At 36.4% G+C, this 25,991-nt stretch overlaps 1 protein-coding gene across 1 annotated transcript; it reads left to right on the plus strand.

Annotated features, from left to right (window-relative positions):
• Positions 1 to 238: 238 nt before the first annotated feature.
• Positions 239 to 25,566, plus strand: SH3TC1 (SH3 domain and tetratricopeptide repeats 1; the record flags this gene model as incomplete). The annotated part of the gene is made up of 17 exons (XM_084285969.1): positions 239 to 467; positions 2,716 to 2,790; positions 5,225 to 5,352; positions 8,720 to 8,825; positions 10,652 to 10,795; positions 11,494 to 11,671; positions 12,512 to 12,585; positions 13,490 to 13,685; positions 14,643 to 14,770; positions 15,672 to 15,713; positions 17,200 to 18,888; positions 19,579 to 19,759; positions 21,183 to 21,333; positions 23,456 to 23,578; positions 23,870 to 24,020; positions 24,917 to 25,113; positions 25,336 to 25,566. 17 exons carry the CDS (start codon positions 239 to 241, stop codon positions 25,564 to 25,566), a joined length of 4,023 nt encoding a protein of 1,340 aa, XP_084142095.1.
• Between the last annotated feature and the right edge of the window lie 425 nt (positions 25,567 to 25,991).

Raw genomic sequence — 25,991 nt, forward strand, 5'->3', positions numbered from 1 at the left:
ATTATGTTCCTCTCTTTATTCTCTTTTCTGTCCTCCATGACTTGGGTCTCCAATCCTGGTGGGTTGTGAAATAATACTTTAACATTTATTACAATTAAAAATAACTCCCACAGAAGACAGAGGACAGCTCTCGCATACGTGCATGTATTCTGAGATTTTTTTAAATACATTATTTTATTTTATTTTTCTCTCAGATCATTGATAATGCTAATCATGTCACTGTGAGGACCTGCAAATGATGGCAAGTTTGGCAGCAGGAGGTGGCATGTCTGTGCTCAGCTCTGATGGCACCATGGAGGAGGGAACCCCTGCTCCTACTTCAGAGGGAAAGCAAGGCAGTAACTTGGAAAGAAATGAAACAGAGCAGGGAATGTGCATGCCTAGCTGGGAATGTGAGGCAGCCAGTGGTGCCATGAGCACTGCCAGGGATGGAGGCAAGACAGACACTCTGCAAGAACAACAAATGGGTAAGACCTCTATCAATACATTCTGATCACTTTGCTCTTGACTTACCTTTGCATTTTTTTTTTTTTTATTATTATTGTTTGGAGGGAATGGTAAATGAGTGTTTTTTTTTTTTTTTTTTTTGTTTGTTTGTTTTTAACAAAAACATTGCTTGCAGTGTGCTAGCAGAGAGCTGTCGTGTTTTTCCACTGAGCTTTTTTCTGACCTACATCTACAGTACAAGGCGAACAGCCGTATTTCCTCTGTAGTAATGCTGCAGAGGTTTGCAAACTAAATAATCTATATAGAAACTCTATGTTAGTTAAAATTAGATGAGATGAAAATTATCAGAATCCAAGAGCCAGAATAGTGAACTGCAGGTACTTTGCTTCGCATTTTTTGCTATAATCTCTGAGAGCTGGAAGTAAAGACAAGTTAGACTGCATGTTTCCATTTTACAATACCATATACCATCTTTATTTTTCTGCAAATGAAAACATACTTCATGCTGTAAAAATATGCAAGTCAGAAACACTTTCTGGGTGGACCAGTGGAGTGGCATAGGTCTGTCAGACCTATGTGGCCAAACTCCTACTTTTTAGTAGGTCTGAATATGAGCTTTCTAAATGTGAATATACTTTTAGAGACCACGAAAACTTATTTAATTTTAAATTGTATGTCCTATGGCTTAGAAAGACGATGTCTTTCTGTTGACAGCTGCAACTCTCCTGCCATCCAGGAATACCAGGTACAAGCATCCCAGGGCAGTATAAAGTTTCTTTTCAGTTTGCCAAGAAGCATGCAAGTCATCCAGAATGGGGCATGGAATGCATGTTAAATCTTTGAATCTAATTATAGAATTTCAGAAAATGTTTAAAAGATATTTATAGTAACTTCTATGCTTTAACTTAAATTTTATAGCAAACCATTATTTGTAATTAAACTCCCTTGAGTAATAAAATGCTTGCTCATAGTTTTTGCTTCTTCCCCAAAGTAACGGAAATTAGGTTTAGTTTTAACATAAAACATTACCTGCTGGGTATTAACATCTCAGCAAATACCTTTCAAGAAAAATCTGTATCTGATACTATCGAAATAACAGTAATGCCTATTTCACATACCAGAAACATCTATCAATAAATTGCCCTTATTGACTACTGGGTAATAATAAAACTTATAATATGTTGTTAGAGTTTTGACAGTTATTTTGTACTTCTGGCTGAGCAGGGAGATGGACCAGAGGAACTCCAGGGGTCCCTTCCAATCTCCAGCATTTCTGTGATTCTGATTCTATGACACCACCTACTCTCCTGCAAAATCCAAAGTGCTTGGGAACTTCAATTTCTAATGCTAGTATAGTAATAATTATCCTTAAAGATGATGCTTTTACTGTGTACTGTTTTATCTCTGATGTAGGAAAATTCTGTGCTTTTGTATTCCTGGTTGGTTGTGTGCCATTGTTCATGTAATATCAACAAAAGCACTGAAAGGGAAGATATTTCCACATCCTACTATATTGCAACCATTTTCTTAAGACATTTTCCACTGCTCTCCTTTTAAGATACATGAAAATTGCATCAGATTTTTTCTTTTAAAAAAGAAAGACCTTTTCCTACCACTTTCAGTCTCAGAAATATCAAGCTTTGGCTTCATTGATTTTTGCTCAGGGAACCTTGAGAAAACAGAACTTGCTTGGGCGTGTGTTTTCTAGCATGAAAACCTACCATTTCCAAAAGGACTGGAAGAAATATGAGTCAAAAAAACAAAAATTTTTTTTGGTGTTAATTTTTTAAAACTTCAGTTCACTCTTATTTTTTACATTATCCCTCTCCCAAGTGTTAAATTCGTAACAATTATAAAGAGAAGGATTATTGCTCCCTGTGTATGCATTGGTATGTGTCATTGATACTATTTGCAATTTATACTACTGAAACTTCTGTGGAGGCCACTTTTTAGTATAGGTGTAAGTGAAGAAACAATGGTGTTTCTTTTGCTCCCTCCCAAATGGGACTTCAGTTTTCCTTTTCAGCAATTTTCTATTGATGGAAAATTCCATCTTAAAGCTTCACATTAAGATAAAATCAAGATTTAACTTTCTCCCTGGTAGGAGAGAAATGATCTTTAGATACTTTTAAAATTTTGGAGAATTATAAAGCAGAAAGGGAAAAAATATTTATTTTGTTCTAGTACTTCTCAAGAGCATCAAATGAAAGTGATTATTTATGTGGACATTGAAAATGCACTTAACTGCTCATTTGTTTATCATAATAGATTATCCACAAAATGGAAAATGCACAAATGTCAGTTCAAGGACCCTTCCCAGTCAAGCTGAGAATTTTCCAACTGGTAAGAATTTTTCTGCTTTTATATCATGCAATCATGCAATGCTTTCTCATTTCTTTTTCAAATAGAGACAGCTACAACAACAGCATTTGCAGTTGTCATTCCTCTAATTTTATGACATGCTTCATGGCATCTATGAAGTGCCTAATTTCTACATATGATTTGTTGACAATTTCTCATAAAAAAAAAAAAAAAAGTAATTTATTAACTGCAATAAAACCTAGAAACTATTTATGGACTATACTGGAATGGCTAATAAAAACAAGAGAAGCAAATAAAAACTTCACTGTTTTATGTACGGGTTTCAGTTCTTCAAATGTTTTATTTCTAAGTTTGCAGCCCTTCTAAGTCTCAAAATTTAACATGCTGTATTTTTAATAAAGCTGGAGTTGAGTTCTTCAGGAAACACAACAGGCTTCTTTTGAGGTGGGCTCCTAGCTCCCCCTGTGAATTGAGGGTGTCATCACATTTTTTTCTTATGGAAAATGAAAAATAACAGACTGGTTGATATCAAAAGATTTGACTCTTAAAGGAAATGTGTGAATTCCTCATCATTCTGGAGTTTCTACTCCCTTCCTTCAAGCAAACTAGGTGCTCCTATACCAACAGATCAATGACTCCTCTGATAATTTGGGAGATGTTGATATCTTAGAAATATCTGTGCTTGATGTCCTCTGTAGTCTGTCTGGCTTCAGTATTTGCATGAAGCATACAGACTTAACTCATTGAATGTAAAGCAGCCCCTGAACCCAGTCTTCTGGACTCTGCTCTAGAGATAAAGAAATTGGAAACAACACTGGGATGTTTTCTGGCATATGGTGGTTTGTACGGAAATTATTCATGCTTGCCTCACCCATATAGAATTTGGGTTTTTAATTAAGGGTATGGATCAGGGCAGACAGGACCACAATTGTACCACAGGTGCAATTGGGTTTTGGACTATGTTTCATTCCGATAAGCCATTACTATTTGTTCTCTTGGCAGAAGCACACATATTTTAGTCCGTTTAGTTCAACGCATTTATTATTTCAGTCTTATTAACCCATATAAGACTTAAATCATGTTTATAGAGTTTATAGAATATTTAACTTGAAGGGAATTTGATTATGTAAAATAATTTAAGCAAACTTTTTAAAAATAAGTCTTTTCTTGCGCTGGTATCTGTCATGGCTTCGAATAAAATGAAAAGATCAACAACGCTCTTACCTAAAAGTGATCTGAGTAACACTCAAAGGCTTTAGTTTGTGTTTTGTGCTTTACAGTTGACTGTATGACCACAGCTATACAGAGGTCTTGTAATTCAGTAATACTGCTTTGCATCTCTGAGAAACCCTTACTGACATTAAAGTAATGGCTAATTCAGGTTCAAGTCAGTCATAAAACTCCAGAAACAGAAAGCACTCCAAAAACAGATTAAGATGCAACACTTTAGAATGTGAAAGTATCTATTTTACTGGATTAAGAGGTGAATCTCAGAGGAGCTGGAATATTTTAGAATGTGCAACAACCCTAGTTATTGGTGGAAGCATGACCTATATACATGCTTGCAATAGGAATTCTTCCTGAGTGGGTATTATTGGCTTATGTGCCTATCGAAGTATCTGAAACCTTATGAATATGATTTACTGTTACTGAGTTAAATTAACAGATGAGACATGAAGAATGAAAGCAACTTTATTGAAGATCCTCTTTATCTGAGAGGAGTTAGCAACAACTATAACCCTAGCTGTTGTAAAAGCTTCTCATTTGCTACTTTAAGGTCTGAGCATAGGTATCCAGATTCTTTCACATGTGATAAGGAAATCATGTAAGTGAGTCTTTAGTTTGGCCATTTATTTTGGTTTATACTGCTTAACTAGCTTAGCTGAGAAAGAGCTTTTCCCATATTCAATTTATAGAAGCCTTCTGAAGTAGTGGGGATGATGTGTCGTCTAACCATGAATTTAAGATTAGCATTGAGCATTGTTGTAACACACTGAACTATGGTTGTCTTTTCCTGAGATGCCATTATCTAATATGTTTTCTTTGACTTTTAAAATATGCACAGGATATTTGGAAATCTGGGCATGTTCTCAATGCCTGCAGAGCTGTCTGATTTGATAAATTACCAATCTGCTTGATTTTTCTTCTTCTACATCCCCAAGCATGATAGTTTCAGAAATTTTCTTCAGACTATCAAATCCTTTGTATAGCTGAAGCCTTTTTTATAATACCAAGAGAAATCTTGTGTCTTATGCTAGATCATTATTCCTACTGGATAATAAAAATGAAGAAAATATCCCATGTGTGAAGCAGCCCAATTTTCTGTGTGTCTGTCTCTGAAACTGTAAAAATATTTCTTAATGTAGATTCTCTGCTTTTGAGGGGTTTTCTGGCTCTACAAAGCTGATTCTTCATCACCAAACTTGTAGCACTATAAATGGATATCCTTCTCCAGATATCTCCTTGAAGTTAACAATGGTAAGGCGCAAGAGTGGATGTCCTGATCCCAGACTCCAAAGACACCTCAGAGAACAGCTCCGTCTTCTGGAAAATGACAGCAGGGAGGTCATGGCAGTTTTCAGTGTAAGTCAATTGTTTTGGAATTGAGAGGTTTATTTGTTCAGAGAACACAGCTGTATGCTACTGAACTCATCAGGGAGATGCTTGGGTTCCAATCCCATCTGCATGCTGTATCCTTGAATTTGAATGACCAGAGTTTCCTCCTGGTTCACAAAATGATCTACAGACCTGAGAAATATCAAACCATTGAAAGAGACAGCAACACCAAATTCACGCCAAATAAACCCAGCTAAATAAGTTACTTAAGAATTCTAATTAAAATATCTTCTGCTTTGATTTGCATCACAGGAAACTGTCTTTTGTATGATTTATTAATTTGCCCTCACACTGGCTTTTCAGTTTCCAGTTGCTTATAGTCATTTGGCATGTAAGTTACTTAGAAAATCCACTGCAAAGCCCAAGTGGAAGTCTGAAGAATAGTATAAATATTCAGCTTCCTAGGGCTAGATAGCTATAGGTTTAAATTGCACACAAGAGCATTAAACATTTTTTATTACTGTCTTTAATTTGTTAGTATATAGGAAACCTGTTCTGTACAAATACTGAGGTTTTCTAGAAATACAACTTAAAGTCTTCCTTTTACTCTTGATGAAAAAAGCAGGATGACACCATTTGACCTTTGGCATCCTTTTTCTGTTTTAGCCTCCTTCACTAGCAAGCCAAACACTGAAATCTTAATTAGTTATGACTTTATGACTGTGCTGGATGTATGTGTTCCTACATGATTTTCCTTTCATGTGTTATGAACCCTCCATCACCAGCCTGCTGATTTTGTGACTGTGAAAACAGCCTGTACTCCTGCTGCTCTGCTCTAACTTTTGTTTAGGAGGAGATGGAGGAAGAGATGGGTGATGAGGAAAAGGAAAAGAGCATGCAAATAGGCTAGATTTGTGGCCTTATTAGAAACAGACTAGGAAAAGAACTTTGAAGGAAACAAGATTTATAATGATAAATTTCCTTAGAATGTTGTTTTGATATTCATCAGTGCATAAAGCCCCTGAGGCTCAGATATTTTAGCATGTGTTGGCAATTTATTAATAGATTTCAGGCTCTTGTTAGTATTTAATCTGGTGAAGAAAGGAGTATGCACAAGATCAAAGCAGTGATGAGGCGTGCCTGTTGGAAGAGGCTTAAACTGGACTTTTATTTTCAAAAAGGAATTACTATTTTAATGTGTTCATGTTGTGTGAATTAAAAATATAGAAATTAATTAATTCAGAGAACTTTTAAAATTGAGACATAAGTTATAAACTGTGGATCAAGTTATGTCTTGCTTAGATTACAGAAAATATTTGAGGGATAAATTCTTGTAAATTTAAAATCAATTTCTAGATCTGTCTTGAGGATTATGTGGCAAGGGCTCAGTAGAAGGGGGTTTACCTCTGTGAACGGAGCCCAGTGCTGCCCCATGTAAGCTCCAGCTGGCTCCAAAAGGGACCTGCTGCTGGTCAGAGCTGAGCCATGAGTGGTGGTGGTTGGGCCTCTGGGAGAGAAGATTGAAGAAAAGGAAAAAAAATAAAAAATGTTGTGACACAGCAGCTAGGAGAGAGAAGAGAGATCCAGCCCTGCAGACCCCAAGGTCAGTGCAGAAGGAGGGCAGGAGGTGCTCCAGGCATGCAGCAGAAGTTCCCCTGTTACCTGAGGAGAGGCCCCTGGTGGAGCAGGCTGTGCCCCCGCAGCCCATGGGTCCCACATGGAGCAGATCTCCACACTGCAGCCCATGGAGAGCCCCCGCAGGAGCAGGCCCCAGGCCGGAGCTTCAGCCCGTGGACAGGAGCCCACGCAGGAGCAGGGGTCTGTGGGGAGCAGCCACCCATCCATGGGGGACCTGTGCTGGAGCAGTTTGCTCCTGGGGGATGGATGGACCCCGTGGTACAGAGCCATGTGAGAGCAGTTCTTGAAGAGCTGCTGTCTGTGGGCAGCCCCCGCAGGATCAATTTGGGAGGGATGGCATCCCGTGGGAGGGACCCTGCATGAGGCAGGGGCAGAGAGTGACTGAGAAGGAGAACCGCAGATGAAGCATTAGGGACTGAATGTAGCCCCCATTCCGTGTTCCTCTGCACTGCACAGGAGGAGGAGGTAGAAGAGGGTGAATGGGGGGAAGGTGTTTTTAGTTTGCTTTTAGTTTCTTATAGTTCTAGTCTGCTAGTGATAGGCAATAAATTACATTAATCTCCCCTCTTCCTTTGAGGATGGGGAGTGAAAGAGCAGTTGTGGTGGAGTTCAGCTGCCCAGCAGGGTCCTTATCTTTTTTTAAAAGATGCACTTCAATTTTATGATGTGCCAGGATCAAAGCTACAGTACTGGGAAATGATACAATAAGACTTTTGGCTGTGCATCTGATTTATTCTCTGAGATACTGGTTCAGGTATTTGACTCATAAATTGCCGCAGTTCTTCATATTTTCCTGAAACATAGCAACCAACAGTACTGCAGAGCCCCATTTTTAAACAATTAATTGATGTGCAACCAGACCGTATATTGTCGATCTTTGGCTAGAATCCATTAAAATGCATATTTCTTACACTAATTTGAAAGCTTATGTAGCTCTCACCATGAGCATTGTCCTTATAAAATTCAACATTATAATTTACAATTATTATTGCTGCTCTTTGTTAAATTCACAACTTAATGATACCCTAACAATATGAACTGTTACAAATGAGGAGGAAAGGATCTTTGTGCGTATTCTAAAAAAAAAATAATAAAATATTCCAACATATTAAATTAGTCTTAATGCATGGAACCAGAGAACTAGGAGATGTCTGTTCCACGTCTCCTCTGGCACAAGACTGAAGCTCCCAGGTAGCAGGTTCAAAGATGCATCAAAGGAGGTATGTTGTCCTATGTATACAGAGCTCTGAGGTGAGCCTACAATAGGATGCCATGGATCCCAAAAATTTGCAGTGGCTCAAGTGACCTACAGATATTTTAAAATGTTAACAAACAATCAAAAATCCTTATGCCTTTTCTTCCTCTTCCTGGCAAAAGCAGTTCCCAAGCTGTAAATTGTTTTGGGCTAGGAGGGTATTCTTGGAAAGGATCACTACAGGCCTTCCTGGCTTTCACACTCCATATAGTGAATATTGGCCACTCTACAGACAGGTCTGAAATTCCACTTTTAATTCCAGTGTGGTTAATTTACAAAGAAATTGTTAGTATAACTGGTAAGAATAAATTGGATTAAAATTTGTTTGGCTATATGTTATAGATATGTGTTAAAGAAGAGGTATTTAATATAGGCAAAATCCTGGATGATTTTTTTTTGCGCTTCTTAGTACATAGTGTTTTAGTGTAAGTGTTAACTAGTGAGAAATTTTGCTTGAGCCTGGCAAAATTGTAATTAAAATATTGTTTTTTATTTTTTTAGGAGCTCTCTGCTAGATTGCTCTCAATTCACAGTGATCAAGATCTAATAGTGGTGACATTTAAAACTTTTGAAGAAATATGGAAGTTTCTAACTTATCACTCACTGGGTAAAGCTCTTTTACCATACGGCAGTACAATATGCTTTTTTTATTCCTCTGCATATAATTTCTGATTGACTGGGAATATGTTGAATGCGATCTTGACATTTTCAATGTGATAACTCCTAAAAGCAGTAAATAACATGCTTGACCATAGTACTGGTGATAGGGCTGGAGAGACATCCCCCACCTCCAAGAGAACCTGCATTTGTACCAAAGCAGGTAACAGCTATCATTACTGGATGGTGTTTAGTCTAAATACCCCAGCATCCGATCATGCTTTCTTTACAAACAGTTTATTCTGATCCAAGTGTTTGTGCTGTATTGTCTAATCCATGCTGCTACTTAAATACTTTCACAGCTTTTTCTGCTCACCCTAGATATGGAGAACTTATAATTCTTTCCTTGCACCAGGCTCAGACCTAAGTGAAGACTTCTAACTCACACTTCCCCTCAGTGTTTTTTTTTTTTTTTTAGGAAAATCCACCCTAATTCCTTTAATCCTTCTTCACAGAGTGTATTTTCTAGAACTCTGATCATGTTCCCCACTGGACTCCTCTAGTTGGTCCACATCTTTCCTGAGTAGTAATGAGCAAACTGGACCAAGCTGGTAAGGCTTCAGATGAAATATCAAGTAAAACAGATTTGCATGCTTTGGTCCTGTTTCTAAATCTGAGCATACATTTTGTGGCAGTGTGGTGCTGTTGATTTGAGTTCCATTTTTAATGACCTATAACTTCACAGGTCTTTTCTGAAGAATAGTGTTTGAATCAGATTTTGTCTTTTAATTTTGTTCACTTGATTATATTTTTCTTATGTGTATGGAGAACCCTGTGTGCACTACTACATTGAGTTTGTCTGTTTTCATCAGACAAATTTAATATAATGACTTTTATTTTTTGTTGTTATTTATTTGTCATTTTGTATTTTAAGACATTCCTTAGTGAAATAGAGAAAATACCTTTCTTATCCAAATTCACAGAGAAAGCACAAAAAGATGAAGCTTCTTATGTGAGACTGGCTGAAAGGAAATCAATTAGCATCTTCCAAACTGCAAAGTAGCACCTTGATTACTGATCTGTCTGCCCCTTCCTCTCCACTGTAACTGTATACTCAAAGGATCAACTAATGTTCTAATCTTGGTCCCTGAAGTAATAATCTACCATCTATAACATACTATACACTACTACCATACTATACCATACTACACTGACTCAGATGTTCCTGTAACCATGATACGGCTTTGAAAGCTGTAAATCCGAATGTAAGGAGTCCCAGTTTCCAAGATCAAGCACTGTCTTGTGGCTTACTTAACTCTAATGTGCAGTATCATCTCTGTCTCAAAGAAATTTCAGGAATTTGATACCCAGGCACAGTATCTGCTTAAATCGACATAGCTGATACAGGCAACAGAAGTTTATGAAGAGATTATTTCTTGAGATTATTTCTAGTCACCTGTTATTACAGGATGCGAAGCAGCTGTTATGCAAAGCTTGCTAGTGAAAACCTTTGAAATACAGCTAAACCACGTGGAACCCTTGTAATGTGAGGACATGGTCTGCTTTTTCAGCAATGTTAGAGGCAAAGAACTTCTGTACCTTTTAGGTGTAGCTTGTGATAGCTAAGCACCTAAAGTTGCTGTAATGCATGTGACTCAATGGATGTAATTTTGCTTAGTAACAATGGGTTAAATAACAACACTATGGGTTAAGCAATAATGGAGTTATCAGAACGCATACCCCAGTTTATGATTTTCTGAAAGTTATTTTCTTTAAAATATAGTAACACTGCAAAGAAAACAAATTCTTTTTTTTTTTTTTTTTTTTCTCTCATAGGTTTTATAAATCATTGCATGGAGAACTTATTCCTAGATCAGTCCTTCTGGCTTTGTTCTCAAGAGGAGGAAGAAACAGGCATTGAAGTGTGTGTAAACGAAAAATCATTGAAGATGATGTACAGAAGTCTACTAGTACAAGAAGGTAAGGAAGACTGTATGCACTAAGGTTAAATTTAGAGAAGTGCCTTTCTTTAAAGCTGTTTCTTAAAATCCTTAAAAGTAAATCTTAAGATCTACTCAAATACTTAGTTAAGTTGAAATTTAAATCTGTTAAATCCAAGTGTACCAAAAAGAGAAGAGAAAGGAGCAGCTCAGGAAGAGTTCAGAAGAATCAAAGGGGGATTAGATAAATTCAAGTGCAACTGCTCCATAATTGGATACCAAAAGGGTTAGATAGGGATGTGCATTCCAACTTGGTTAATATTACTGCAGATCCTGGAGTTGTAAAAGGGATTACAAATAGTTGCCAGGCTTATGTGCTTCTCTTAAACAGTATCATCTGCTGCCACTGTCAGAGACAGAATGCTGGACTAGCTAGCTTGTTGACCAATGCAATAGGAATGTTTCTTGTGTTCTGCAGGGAATATAGACACACATATCCATGTAATCTGCTGCAAAATAATGCAGAAGAGGGTTCTACACTTTACGTCATTTTACTGATATAGAAACTAGACAAAAATGTATGAAAATCTGATAAATAATGAAAAGGATAATTTGAGATTTCGCAATTATTTTCTATCTCTAATTGGACGTTACAGATGCTCTTGAAGAGAATTTTAAAGCTTGTATGGCATTAAAAAATTACATAAAATGGCATCTGCTACACTGCATTCTTTTTAGGGGCATTTTTTGTTTTACATCCTGACAATCTGGTAACAAAGATAACGGCTACAGACTGCGAAACGAACACTTATTTTGAGACTGCAGCTTTTACTGAAGATGTAACAGATGGATCTGTGGATGGTGACATGACCATGCTGTCTAACATTTCTCTGGAGCCACTGATCCCTTTTCATCAGTAGGTACCTGACCCTAACTACCTCTTTTACATGTATATGCATCTGTTTCATGCGTATGTATCTGATTAGAGAAAGGTCCATCTAAATGATGGTTTCTTATGGAATATCCATCTTCTATTAACACTGAGAACAAATGCTCTATTTCCTTCCATACCAAGTAATTGAAATTAATTCCAATGCCTGAAATGCAGCTTTTAAAGAAGATGGTTTACCATCTTGTAAATTAGATACTGCTTTTTTTTTTTTTTTTTTTTTTTTTCCTGGATATGAAATATAAGCTATTAGTATTTCTAAAATAATTTAAATTGACAATTCTCGTTTTTCAGGATGCTTGGAAATATGGATGGTAACAGGTGGGATGCTTGGAAATGTGATGAGGACAATACAGCAGTGTTTTTACTCAATGTTATTAGCAGAAGCCATCCGCAGTTATAATGCAGTTTCTTTCAAGTTCATATCCAATCTCGTAATTGCTAGAAAGCTGAAATTTTATCAGTGGGCTTAATCTACTCCCTATTTTAGGAATAATCAAAAATTATTAATTCTTGGTGTTCTCAGTAGTTCAAAAGCTGTAATTTTTCTGTGGATCTTGGGTGGGGAGAAGTAGCAGGGCTTTTTTTGCTAGGTTGCTAGAGGAACTGAGGTAACATTTCTTTCAGTGCTAACATTGCTCAAAATATAGCTGTATCTGAAGTTTAGTCAGTGTTGAAATTGAAAGATACTTGTTGGGAGTGGTACATCTTTTTGGTTTTAAATGCATTTAAAACCAAAACTGTTACTGTCACAAGATTTAATAAGGTGTTTCATGCACTAACTACAATTTCTTTTTCTACTTAAAGATGGTTTCTTAAGGTGTATTCTGATCCTGTTGATGTTACATACAAAACTGAATGTAAATCCATTGGGCAAGTTGGTAAGAAATTCCATTCAAATGTCAACGTGTGAAAAACAAAACAAACTTACTCTATGATTTCACTAGGACAGACTCTGAAGGGTTCAATATTTCTTTTTATTAGGATGAGAAAACAGCTTTTAAAATTGTATTGCTGTAAAATTAGTGAAAGCATAAATCTCTGCCTACGACAAAGGGGTTTTACAAAATAAATGGCTAGACGTATCTAATTTGAGTTAAACTCTTAGGCTTATGTCTCCTTTTTTTTTTTTGTCTCCTATATGGTGTGTTAAGTAGATATACAAAGTAATTAATTTGATGCCCTGTAGATTTGATGATAAACTTTAAATAGGTATACACACCGATGTAATTTTTGTGGATCTTTCACACGTGTATTGATGTAGCTAATACTGACAGAAAAATAACACTCATACAGACGGGCTCAGGTTGGAGAGTAAACATGGCTTATTTTCTACCATACATGTCAGTTTCAATACTGTATGGACTGGTATATAACTGCCTATTTACTTAATAAAGATTTTATAAATTGGTTCAAATGCTTGTGCTGTGGCCTGGCAGCACAAAAGACAGAAAGGAGGGACTTAAAGCAATTCCTTTTTGTCACTTTTTCAGATTTTTGAAAAGGTTTTAGATTTTGCTTTCTAGTGGCTGGGAAATTACTAGTATAAATTTTAATGCTGTTATTCACAGTTTTAATTGCTCAAACCAAACTGATTCCATACAGATGTTTTAAATCTTGTTGCATTGGTTGTACAACTCAGGTTGTACAGGGTTCCAGAAAAATATTCCAGGGTTCCAGGAATATTTTTCACTAAATAAATTTCTCTGCTGAGTTGCTAGTCTACTAAATGTATTGTTAAACTACTGTATCTTCAAATAATATTTATCTATCTCTATTACACAGCAACAGGATCCTGTATAGCTGTGATGAATTATGAAAGTACTGTGCCTGAAGAGATTAGTTTCCAGGAAGGAGACGAAATTGAGATCCTTGGTTACCTCATTGAATGCATGGAATGGTTTGTTGGAAGACATCTGCTTACTGGCCAAATAGGTTTTGTAAAGACGAATTCTGTTAAACTGGACTTACCTGGAAATACGTAAGTGTTACGTATTTAACTTGGAAACCAAAAGAGGCTTAGGAAGAGTCTCTTGAGCTTTAAAATACTGAACTTTAAACTTAAGTTTGCAGTTTTTTGGTTTGGTTTTGTGTGTTCTGTTGATAAAAATTGCCATAGTGTATATCAGTCAGAACTAACACAGAGAAATATGAAATATGAAATTAGCTTAGATATTGGGAAGCAATATCACATTATACCTGAGTTTCTTGCTGGGAAAAGGGGTTGCTGTAGTTGCCTATATCTGGTTCAGTGTCTATTCTTTGGATCATCTAATCCTAGAATTTTTACTGTTTCAGAAGATTCAATTTTTACTGTTTTCAGGATCTTTATTAAAGTATCCAACTTCTGATTTTGCTAGTACCATCACCATAGGCCTTAACTTGCTTAATATGAGGTTCATTTATGAATAATTGTTCATAATGCAAAAAGAAACCTGTAAAAATGTGTATTTCAGAATGCATTGGCGCCATGTAAATAGGTTGCCCTTATGTCTGGATTGCATGCATGCTGAAATGAGGAGTTCTTAGATGTTGCTTATAGTTTCATTTGATATGTAACATTGAGCTTAGAACATCAATACCATAATGTCCTTAAATATTTGTGTTTTTAATAAATTCTCTCATAAAATGCTATACAGTGATACAGATTGACAAAATGGCAGAAATAATACGGCAGAAACTGTTAGCTTGCAAGCATCATTAGGTATCATTAGTTTGTGTATACAGTTGTAAGTATGATGACTGATACTAATTTTGAACATAACCGGTTGTAAGTATGATGACTGATACTAATTTTGAACACAACAGGACCTGTAATGTGAAGCCTGTATTGGTTTCTCTTAACAAGTTCAAACTTAGTGAGGCATTCAAATTTCATTGAGCTTCTCAAGCCAAATCTGCTTTGAAACACCTTCTAAGTTGCTTATTTCTTTGTTAGAGTACAAGACCTGGATTTTCTTAAAGCAGAAGAGCTGTCTTGTTTTTCAAAAGAAAAACAATTAGAAGAAGTGGTACATTTGTTGAAGCAAACCTCAATCACAGATGTTTGCTCTGTGTATAGAATAGGTAAGTACAAGTTTTACTTCTTTTCGCTGCCTAAAATGCATGTGTTTTTCCTATATCCTTGTCATAAGTGAGTTTTTTTCTATTTTAACGATATTCTAGACTTTGTAGCTACTTTGAAATATATTGGTATTCAGTTTGATCACAGATATGTCGTTTAGGTAATCTTTGCTATTTTCCTGCTGATGCAAAACTTCTCCCAACAGAGCATTTAGAAATCCTCTTTTGTCCATTTTTGAGCGAATTAAACATCAGGACTTTCAAATACTGCTATTGAACTGAACAGATCATTAAGCATTCAAACGTCAGAGTGCTGCATTAGAAAAAACTGTGTTCAGCTAAATGTTATCTGCTTTGCATTTTTGTTATGAAATGTGGCATAATGATTATTGACAGGTAATGTAAACACACACCTCTTCATGTTTCATTTAACTATCAAAAGCATAGCAAAATCTATTAATACAAAGAAATAATTTACTTGTAGCTACATCATCTCTAATACAGCTGTTATCTCTTGAAGTGTTTATGCTTCATGTGAAGTAATTGGGACAATCAGGGTTTCCTCTCTAGAGACTTGGTCTAAGGTAGTCAATATAATTAATTGTCTTGCTAAACTGACCAGGAGCACTAATTTCTTATGCCACCACAGGCTGTGTAAGACAATGAAAATAATCAGTATGGCAACTGGCATATCCTGAGAAATATCTTCTACATAAAAAAGTAATTCTTTTATGTTCTACAGATGTGCTATGTTAGACATTTAAATATAGGTCTTTGGGTCAGATTTAGGAAATTAATCTTTTCTAAATTTACAGGGAACATCCAATTTTTCTACCCTATGGAACTGGAAAAAAAAAAAAAGTTGTAAGATACCATAGCTAACATGACTTTTTCTTTCTTACAGACCAGTTAGAAGAACAGGAATTTCAGAAAACTCATGAATGTGGTAATAAATATGCATACAAATTTTTATTTATTAAAATATTTGTATTTATTAAAACTAATGTAGCTTCTAATCTTTTTGCTTTTGTCTTTCCGATGTCTTTTCACATTCTGACTTTCTCTCATTGCTTTTCTACTTTATCATTAGGTTTTGCTGTAAGATGTATCTTTCACAAGTATCGGATGCCTTTCTCAGACATTGCTATCCTATTGCAAAGTATTTTTACTGATTTGACCACACGTTATTTTGTTTAAGAAGTCAAAGTACTTTTTATGGGACACCTGGCAAGTGCCCAGTTTGAATTCTAGTAGATCTTCAGTCTGCTAGAAAACATCCCATAAATATATTCCCTAAAGGAGTTACTTTGAGAATGCAGAATTATTTCCTGCTGGAATTTAGCTACTAAGCTGTTACTGCCATTACTTCCATTGTACTAACATTTTTCTAAATACTGATTTTGTGTTTATGGTTCCGCTGAACACTTTCATAAATGGAGTTCTACGGAAACTGAGCTCTTCAATTTTGCAAGGTCAATAAACTCCTGTTGATACTCAGCTGTAAGCTTTACACTGACTATGAATGTAACCTGATAACAGTGGGAGAACTGAAAAATGATAGCATGTCTGTCTTGTTTGTGTTTATAATATATTCAGCAGTGATAGCTCTAGAAGAATTTAGATCAGTGACCACAATGACAACCACAAACTTTGTAATTCTAGGAAAGATGATCTGCACCAGCAGAGAAGCGGGGTTGGTATCTGACAATGGAATCTTATTACACCTGTTATACAGGCATGGCTGTCCACGTGGAGATAATGTGGGCAAGAGTACAGTACTTTCACAGGCGCCCACTTCAGACTTTAACAACACAAATAGCTCCATCTCACCATCCCTGGCTAATCTACCTTAGTTTTCTAGCAGAATTTAGGCGTACCCTTACTCAACTCAAATGCTCAAATTTATGGTTCCTTCAAACCTTAAATCTATCCCATATCCATGCCCAGACCTTAGGCCCTTTATTCAGCCTCCACTGTAGACCCTGTTTTTTTCCAGATTCTGGTGGTCTCCAGCTTACCAGGTAGTCTGAATTTTAATTCCTTGGTAGTGCTTGCTCTTGCTTTCATATACACTCAAAGTGTACTTTGAGTATACACTCAAACACACAAAAAAAGTTTGTATTAGTTAAATAGGATGGAACAGACTTTGGTGATCAGGAACAGGTGAGATAACTGTAATAATCAGAAGTGTGCTTAGGTGTGAAAAGTCCTTTTATCCCCATTCTTCCATTTCCCATGTTTGCTCCTCCCTGACCCATCTTGTTCTCTTCTCCCCACCTTTGGTTAGTCTCCTAAACATATTCTTGAGAAAGCAGTATGTTTATATAGTGTTTCCTAACATCCTCTACTGATAAATGTTTCTGTTGGTCTGAAAGATCATTGTGTACATGCACACATGAAACTTTGATCTGTGAATTATTTTTGAATTGCAGAAATTCCATGTTCACACTCTAACACGGTATGCACTAGCAAGAATGGCAAGATAGAAGAATTCTTAAAGAACTTCAAGAATTTGGAGGTCACACGGGCAGAAGGGCCAGATACTGAAGGAAAGGATTCTGCCAGGTCTCCAAATCAGGAAATCTTTCCTCCACCTGCAGGACCTTGCTTCTACATCTATCAAGATGATGGTCAAGCATCTGATGTCTTTGAGTCATTGCTACTCTTCTTAAATAGGGAAGAGTATGAGAGAGATTTCAAAAACCTGTATGATTTCTCTTATCCGTTTATTAATAGCATGTTTTATGGCTTTTCAGAAGAAGATGAACTGGTTAGCTTTTTTAGCATAGCAAGGGAGTTAGCAAAGAAAGCAGGTATGTCCTGGGCACTAGCGAGGCTATGCTTTCTATTAGGCAGGCTAAGTTTTAAAAAAGTGAAGTTTTCTCAAGCTCGGGTTTATTTTGAAGAAGCATTGGGGGCAGTAACTGGAGGGTTTAGTGATTTGTACTTCGTAATTGCTCTTTACACAAATCTAGCAATCATCTACTTGACACAGAAGAACAAAGAAAAATGTGCTCATATTTTTGACAAGGCTACATCTCTTCTCATGGGAATTCCCAACTACATTTGCAGTGCTGACCTTGAGTCAGATATTCTGAAGTATGCTCTGAAGAGGACAATTTTGAGCCAGAACAAACATGCGGAAGCAAGGGCATGCTTTCTACTGGCAAAACACTACACTGCACGCAAACAGCATGAAGAGGCACTGCCCTTCTTAGAAAGGCTGCAATTGTTGCTTAATGATTTGGGTTTACAAAACAACTTATCCAACAACTGTTATTTCAAACTAGCAGAGTCCTACAATGAGAAGTGTTTGCCACACATTGTGTTAAGTTGCATAAAAGTCTCCGCTTCCCAGAGCTCAAGTACTTTAATGGATTCCTTGAAAAGGATTGATTTAGTCATCAAAAATGCTCCGAAGCTCTATGGCTTGAGAAAACTCAGACAAATACTTCCAGCTCAAATTGCACCTTACCTGATACAAGCTCTTTCCTCTGCATTTACAAATGAGCGACAAGGACTGTGCAGCACCATCTATCTCAGCTTAGCAAAACTGTACAGCCACCACAAACAGTATGGAAAAGCCATTGTTTACATGATGAAAGCACTGGACTCTGATACATCTGTGAAGCCAGAGGAAACTATTAACTATTTGGTTTCGCTTGCTTGGTTATACATTCTTTACAGGCGATATGATGTGGCAGTAACCATTTTAAATACTGTTGTAGACTCCTCACAGAGCAATCCTCAACAACTAGGTGTTGCTTATAATATGCTTGCTATTGCTTTGAAAAGAACAAACAACACAAAGGAAGCTGCTGAAAGCTGTTATAAAGCTCTACAGCTTTCTGAAGAGGCAAATATGACCCATAACCAAGCTATAGCTCTGGCTAATTTTGGGGCGCTCTGCCTGCATGCAGCAGCCAATAAGCTGGCAGAACATTATTATATCAAGGCAGTGAAGCTATTCTCCAAACTTTCAAGCATGGACTGTGGCCAAGAGTTTATCCAAGTCCTCCTTCAACTGGGATGTTACTACGTTAGTGGAAGGCAGAGAGAAAAGGGAAGGTTTTATTATGAATGGGCATTTTTAGTTGCAATGGAGACAAGTCATCTGGAAAGTAAGTTTTTTTGTTTGTTTTTCTCTTGAAGTTATGAAATGTACCCTGTTTGGGAATGTTTGTTATATGGACATATATTATTTTTTTCTTTAACTTTTTATGTTTAGTTATGTGACATCTGTGATGAAAATCACCACCATTCCATAATGGTGGAGAATATAAGTACTTGTTTATTTGTGTTTCTGGTACTTCTCAGGCCAGAAATGATGGAGAAGGTGTAAGCATTAAGAAACAAATAAATTACTAGAAAGTCTAGAGACTTCTTTGGTCAATACTACGTAGAATGTCAATGTTCAATAATATTTATAATAGCTATGATATCATTGGCTGTACAAACATCACAAGACTCAAATATAAATGTGAAAACAATGGGTACTCTGGATTAATTTTGCATAAAATAGCTGGATTTAGAAGAACCACGCTATATTTATGTTTGCTGATTTAGGCAGTTTATGCAGGTAAGGTGACTGTTTTATCACTTTTTCCAGAAACCAAGTTTTAAATAACCTCTAGCCTTGCTTAATTTTGTTGAGGGTGAAGAAGCTTGTGGTGGAATCTTCTTGTCATGACTTCTATATTATTCACTGACTGCTGAGCTTATGAAACAGTAGGAATGAACTATTTTAAAACTAATTTAACTTTCATTTTAAAATAGAAATTCATGGCAGTATTTCATATCTATTCCCCTAGGTCAGCTTCAAGCAATTAAACTGCTGTGTCAGTTCTACAGTACGGTTGTTCCCAATGAGGCTCAGTGTGTCATCTACAATGAATATCAACTATCTTTAGCTAGAAAGATGTCCAATAAAGTTCTGGAGGGACAAATTTTGGAAACCATTAGTCAGCTCTACTTGTCATTAGGAACAGAAAGGTAAGACATGCTGAATGACTTTTCTTTTATCCTGATTTTAACTCTTCTGTCATGCTAAAGGATCTCAATTTTTGCAGCAGTTGACTGTGACTGATTTTTTTCCCACTGCTTTGCCAACACACTTTATTATAATTGAAGGGGGTCCAGTGCTAGTGAAGACTTCTGATTTGCTTTTTTAAGTAACTATCATCTCTCAAGGGAGACAAGATGTTCAACAGGGATTAGCACCACTTCAAGAGCCAAAATATTTTTAAAATGTAAGTAAATGGTTTAAAAAAATTGTATGCTATGCAACACTTGACTGCAACATCACAAGGATTCTTGCTGGTAGGTGACTTGTTTGTGATAAATTTTCCATGACAATTTTTCCATTGGAAACTGAATGGGATATTCCAAGTGAAATATCAGATTGTCTCTATGTAAGTGTTTCTCTTTGAGGAAATGTTTTTCAAAATTTATATAATCAGAAAACCTATGTGCAGTACTGCACAGTGTCAGTCTACAGAATTTTCTACCCTGTTATTGTTCTTATAATACCATTTTTTTTGTTTATCATTAAAGAAAATATAGACTGCACAGCTCCATAGTAATTAACAGGTGCTTGAGAAACTTAAGGGGTTCTCATAACAACAACAGCAGAAGTGTTTGTCTGAATTTTTTCTTACTATACCTCACTTGGGGAATCAGTTTAGATTCAGATGTCTTTAGGCATACCTCAGTATAGGAAAAAATATGCTCAATTGTGGGGAGAGAGTAGATGCTTATTTTTGTGGCTTAAGTTCAAGCATCTAATTTTTCTAATATGCCATCTAATTTATTCTGCTTTAACTGCTTCCATTTGCTGTAAAAGCAACTGTGCACTTCATGGTATATTTTAATATGTTTGTGCCTTGTGCTTGGAGGAAAGTGCATCTGGTCATGGTGATGGGAATCTACCATAGGACAGATAGAAGAGGATTTAATAAAGAAATCTGGGGCTTCTGTGGTTGATATCAAGCACTGCAAGCAGCAATCAGTGCGGCCCAGTGACCTCATAATTTATGTTCCCCCCCATCCCACTCCAAAATTTTGTACAAGGGTGGATTAGTCTGAACTGTACATAAGTCAAAGGCCTAGATGATATTTAGAAAAACAAAATTACAAACTATTTCTTTCTGAGGCTTGTAGGAAAAAGAGCAAGTAATAGAAGAGATGAAGGTGAGGAAATATTTTTTCTATCTGTTACTATCATGAGGTAGGGGAAAAAACATCTAAATAAAACTAAATAAATCACTCTGAAATAACATAATGTGATAACAATCTAACAGAAAACAGATTTGAACCAATAGTCTTTTACATTAGTATAACACTTCTCTAATTATAATGAAAAACGTTCCCAATTCTCAAGAGCCATTCAGTGATAAGCAGTTTTCCCCCATTTCAGGGCTTACAGATCAGCTCTGGAATATACCAAAAGAAGCCTTGGAATATTTATAGATCTCCAGAAAAAAGAGAAGGAAGCATACGCCTGGCTACGGGCAGGAAAGATATATTATGTTCTGAGGCAGAATGAGCTTGTGGATCTTTATATTCAGGTATGTTGTCAAGACAAGCATGCATATGTCATCAGCATGGTGCAGGTGGCATGGTAAGAGAGTAAATAAGTAATAACTATCCCAGAGATTTTGTTAACTGATGTTCTGAATGCATAGTAACACCATTCATGTAATAAGCTGAAAGTCTGAGCATCTTCCTGTGGTGTTCCATTTTAACCTGTTGCTAGACTCTGGAAAGATGTTGTGCCATGACCTTTACTTCCTGCTTTCTTGCAAACTTTGTGTTCTGTGCATCTCTTCATCCTATTACATAATTGTCTACCAGCTGTGCAGCACCACAGCAATTGAATTGTTTATGTGTGCTACATGCTGGTGGATAGCATAATTAGTATAGTGTGCTGGCTTGTAGGCCAGATCCTCAGGAAAACAGAGCAGCTTCTTCATCAAGCATTCCCAGAACATCTAAAGCATTCCTTCCATGTCTGTGCACAGTGTGGCACAGGGCCAGCTGGAGCTGCTGCTGCCTTTGCAGCACTCAGGCTGGTGGCTTGCACAGCTTGGACCCCCTGCAACTGAGTAGGATCTGCTACTGCTTCTATTGCTGTGCTAACAGACTGAACAATGACCTGAAACTGGGATCCAGGCCTTGACTGCTGCAACTGGATCATCCAGAGTCTTTTTTGGAGCTGCACTGCAGCGTAGACCTGTCTCTTAATCATCTGTACAGCTTCTAGCCAATCACTTAAGTATCTGGGGAATTAATTTTTGTAAAAAGCTTTTGTAAAGGGTGTAAAAATCCTCCCCATCATAAGGGAGGGTGATGCCTTGCAGCGATATATACAGAATTTGACATAGCAAGATCTGAGTCTTGGTTGGTGTATGAGTGGTACCAAAATAGGATAGTAAAATAAAATATTCTGACATCTACTGTTGTTTTGAAAAAAATGTGCAAAGAAGCAGGAAAACATAAGGAACAAATTCACGTTTCAAATGTGCTGAGACATGTTGGGCTAATTTAATGAATTTTTCTGTTAGCTTTTTGAATGCATGCCAGTAAGACTGAATAAATGCATCTACGGGAAGAAACTGTGCTATGGATATATTATTTCTTCTTCTTTTACTAAATGGTTTTATCTTATAGTTTACAAGTCTGTCATTCACCTGGTAGTGCAAAACCTAAATAAGCATTTGAGATGTTTTTCTCTGTTACACTTTCTTCAAGAGGAAGGGTGGGTCAGGGACATGTATGTACATGTATATTCCATAATGTGTATGTATGGAATCTGATATTTAGAACACAGTACCTTTGCATGAGGAAAATCTTAAAAGAGGAGTCTCCCCACTAGAAGGTTGACCAAAATTCTAGTAATTTGTGCAAGTCATCACAACTCAACTTGCACGTAAAGCACAACTTCCAAAACTGTAGAACAATAGTCCTTTGGTGCCTAAAGCTAAAACAGGCTGAAAAGGGGCACTGCCTTTGAGCCAAAGCAGAGAGTTGCACTTGTATTTATTTTGATGCAACTTGAAAACCAAAACAAGATTCATCCTGCTTTGTGTGCAAGTCCTCTTTCCCATTACTGCTTATCCAATCAGTAACTGAGTATCCTGATATCACTTATTTTCTTTGGGGTGGGTGTATGCTTCCTCTCATGAAGCATTTTTTGCTAACGTGGCATACATTTAGTTAGAGCAGCCAGGATAGTAGAGCAGCATTTATTTACAGAATTCACAGGCTTTTAAATCTGTGCTGTTAGCTATATCTAACTCCCAATCACTTATTTCTATGACAAACTTGATTTCAATTAAATTTAGTGTTACAGTTATCGAGAACAGTGCTTTTTTTTTTTTTTTTTTTCCTCTGTTGTTCTGTTTTGCGCTGACAAAGTTAGTAGGATATTATTTACAGAGAAAGGGAGACCTGTATGTGCCCTGGTTCCTATATTCTTTTTTCAGCATCTACCACTGGCCTACTCAAAAACAGCGTACCAAAAAAAAGACGAAGTATGGTCTCATGAAGTATAGTTTTTCCTGTATTATAATAAGAAGAGGGGGCATAACAAGATCATTTTTTTCAATTGATAGTATTTGTATATTTTTTTTTTAATCAAGATGTAATGAATATTTTTTTTATTTCTTTTCCCTCATTCCTTGTTTTCAGGTTGCTCAGGATGTTGCTCTCCATACAGGAGATCCTAATTTAGCAATGGAATTGTTTGAAGCTGCTGGAGACATATTTTTCAATGGTACATGGGAGAAGGAGAAAGCAGTGACTTTCTACAAGGTTTTGTGTATTTTTATTTCTTTTTACAGCATCAATAGTTACATGCCCTCCCTCTGTCACAGACTTCTAAAAATCTTGAACCTCTCAGCAAACAAGATTATAGCCTATTGTACTGAGTACTTCATGCCATCCTATTAGTAGATCTCACCTGTTGCAACTCTTCTGGGTTTAAGAAGTGATATATTCAAAGAGCAAAGAAAAACAAGAAATTGCTTGACATGATGTAAATGGAAGTTTTTCAGTGCACATCTTGTGGTCCATAAATGCCTAACTTGTTCTCGTGCATTTCAGGACAGGGCTCTTCCACTTGCTGTTGAGATTGGCAACAAAAACACAGAACTCAGATTATATAATAAACTGGTGGAATTGCTGGTGAATCTGAAGGTTTACGAGGAAAGTCTGGAATATGCAAAAGCATCTCTTATGCTTAGCGTAAATTTAGGTAAGACCAGTTTCAATTACAGTTGGATATGACTGATATCTCCAATTTAAGACAGGAATCTAAAAATAAGATGTTTTTGTCCTTCAAATTCAGTCAGATTTCCTGACAGGAATTCCTAACAATACTCTCCTTGCTATTTTTGCCTCTGTTCAAGAAAGAACAATGTTATTGCTGCATCTTCAAGCTCTAAATTCATATGGAAAATGTACAGCACAGAATTAAGTGTGGGATTCCACGCCCAAGTTTAATGTGTTTTCTTACAACCAAGCTGCAATACTGATCAATACCTTTGTGCCAAGATGCTTATGAGTATCATGTGCTCTATTCAGATTTGCTTGTAGCCTTGCTGGTGAACAGATCTAAGAAAAAGTAATTAAAAACAATAAGGCTAGATTCTGAAATGATTTTCTTCATTTTTGAGAACTGTTCAACTGATTAGGAATGCTTCTGTCCCTCTGTACATGCACAGACAGATCATTTTGATCAGTCATCTTTTTTCATATAAATTCTAATGTAAAGTTTTCACTAGGAGGGTTAAGGGAATTTGTAATCCCATTATCTATTACCCTTTTGAAAACTTCCAAAATAGTCTATGTTCTTTATAAATGTGCACAGTGTGTGATACATGAAAGGTATGAATGCAGTTATTTTAGAAAATCCCAGAGACAGTCAAATCCGACAGTCAAAAAAATCAGTAATTCTTTGGGATATTTAAGGAAAAAGGCAGGTTTTGCCATGTATTGCTTGGCCATGTATCAAAACAAAAATAGTTTTGATCAACAAAATATTGCATAGAAATAAACTTAAAAATATATATATTATAGATATATTCTGGTTTGAAAGAATCTGACTTTTGTTTCTTTGGTTTTATCCTGATTTGTACGTTATCTCATTAGGAAATCAGCTAAATGAACGAATAGCTTATCATCGTCTGGCTGCCATCCATCATCATTTGGGTCACTGTGAACTAGCTGAACACTTTTATTTAAAGGCCTTGTCCCTCTGTTCCTCTCCCCTGGAGTTTGAGGAGGAAACATTGTATTATGTCAAGGTGTACTTGAACTTAGGAGACATAATATTCTATGATCTTAAGGTAAGAATTTCTGAAAACTGCTGTGGAAAATGATTGCACTTAGTAATGTTTCTTTACATCATTTTGCTAAGTTTTTATGCATTTAGAATGTAAACAATAAGGTGGGAGAAGATCTGAAACTATATTTTTCTGGTTTGTTACCTAACAAACTGAGCTTGGATGTCCTCTTAGACAGCTGTACTGGAGAAGGTACTACTGTTTTTATTTATTTTTAAATTTCAGGATCCCTTTGATGCAGCAGGCTATTATCATTTGGCTCTCGCTGCTGCCATGGACTTGGGCAATAAAAAAGCTCAATTGAAGATTTACACAAGACTTGCAATAATCTACCATAACTTCCTTGTGGATCGGGAAATGTCTCTCTTCTTCTATCAAAAGGCAAGAACCTTTGCAACAGAGCTGAATGTTAGAAGAATAAATCTAGCTCCTGATCAGTGTTATAAGAGTTTATAAACAACTTTGAAACAATGCAGTCTAGCAATTACAGAAGTAGTTAGAGAAATATTACACAGGTTTGGCAGGAGCATGCAGAATGCTCCTGTCTCATACTGTTCAGTGTCTCATACTGCATGTGCTGTGAGCAGGAGTTCAGCATCCTGAGATAAATTACCTGTTTCCAAGACAGTGGACTGCATTTTATCATCTAAGATGATAAAACATCTTGCACTTGTTATCTGAGGATCAGACTATGAACTAAAACCAAAACCCATCAGCCTTTATTCTTTTTAATATTATTTTTTTCTTTGCTATCTTTTTTTTGCCTAGTTGCATATTAAAAAATGATCAATGTATACATGTGATGAAAAGTATTTAATAAAGCATTATAGAGAAATAACACTCCGTACAAACTGGCTTTCTTTGTATGACCTAGTTCTTGT

The sequence above is a fragment of the Netta rufina genome, assembly GCF_964035555.1.
Source record: "Netta rufina genome assembly, chromosome: 4".
Classification (NCBI taxonomy): domain Eukaryota; kingdom Metazoa; phylum Chordata; class Aves; order Anseriformes; family Anatidae; genus Netta; species Netta rufina.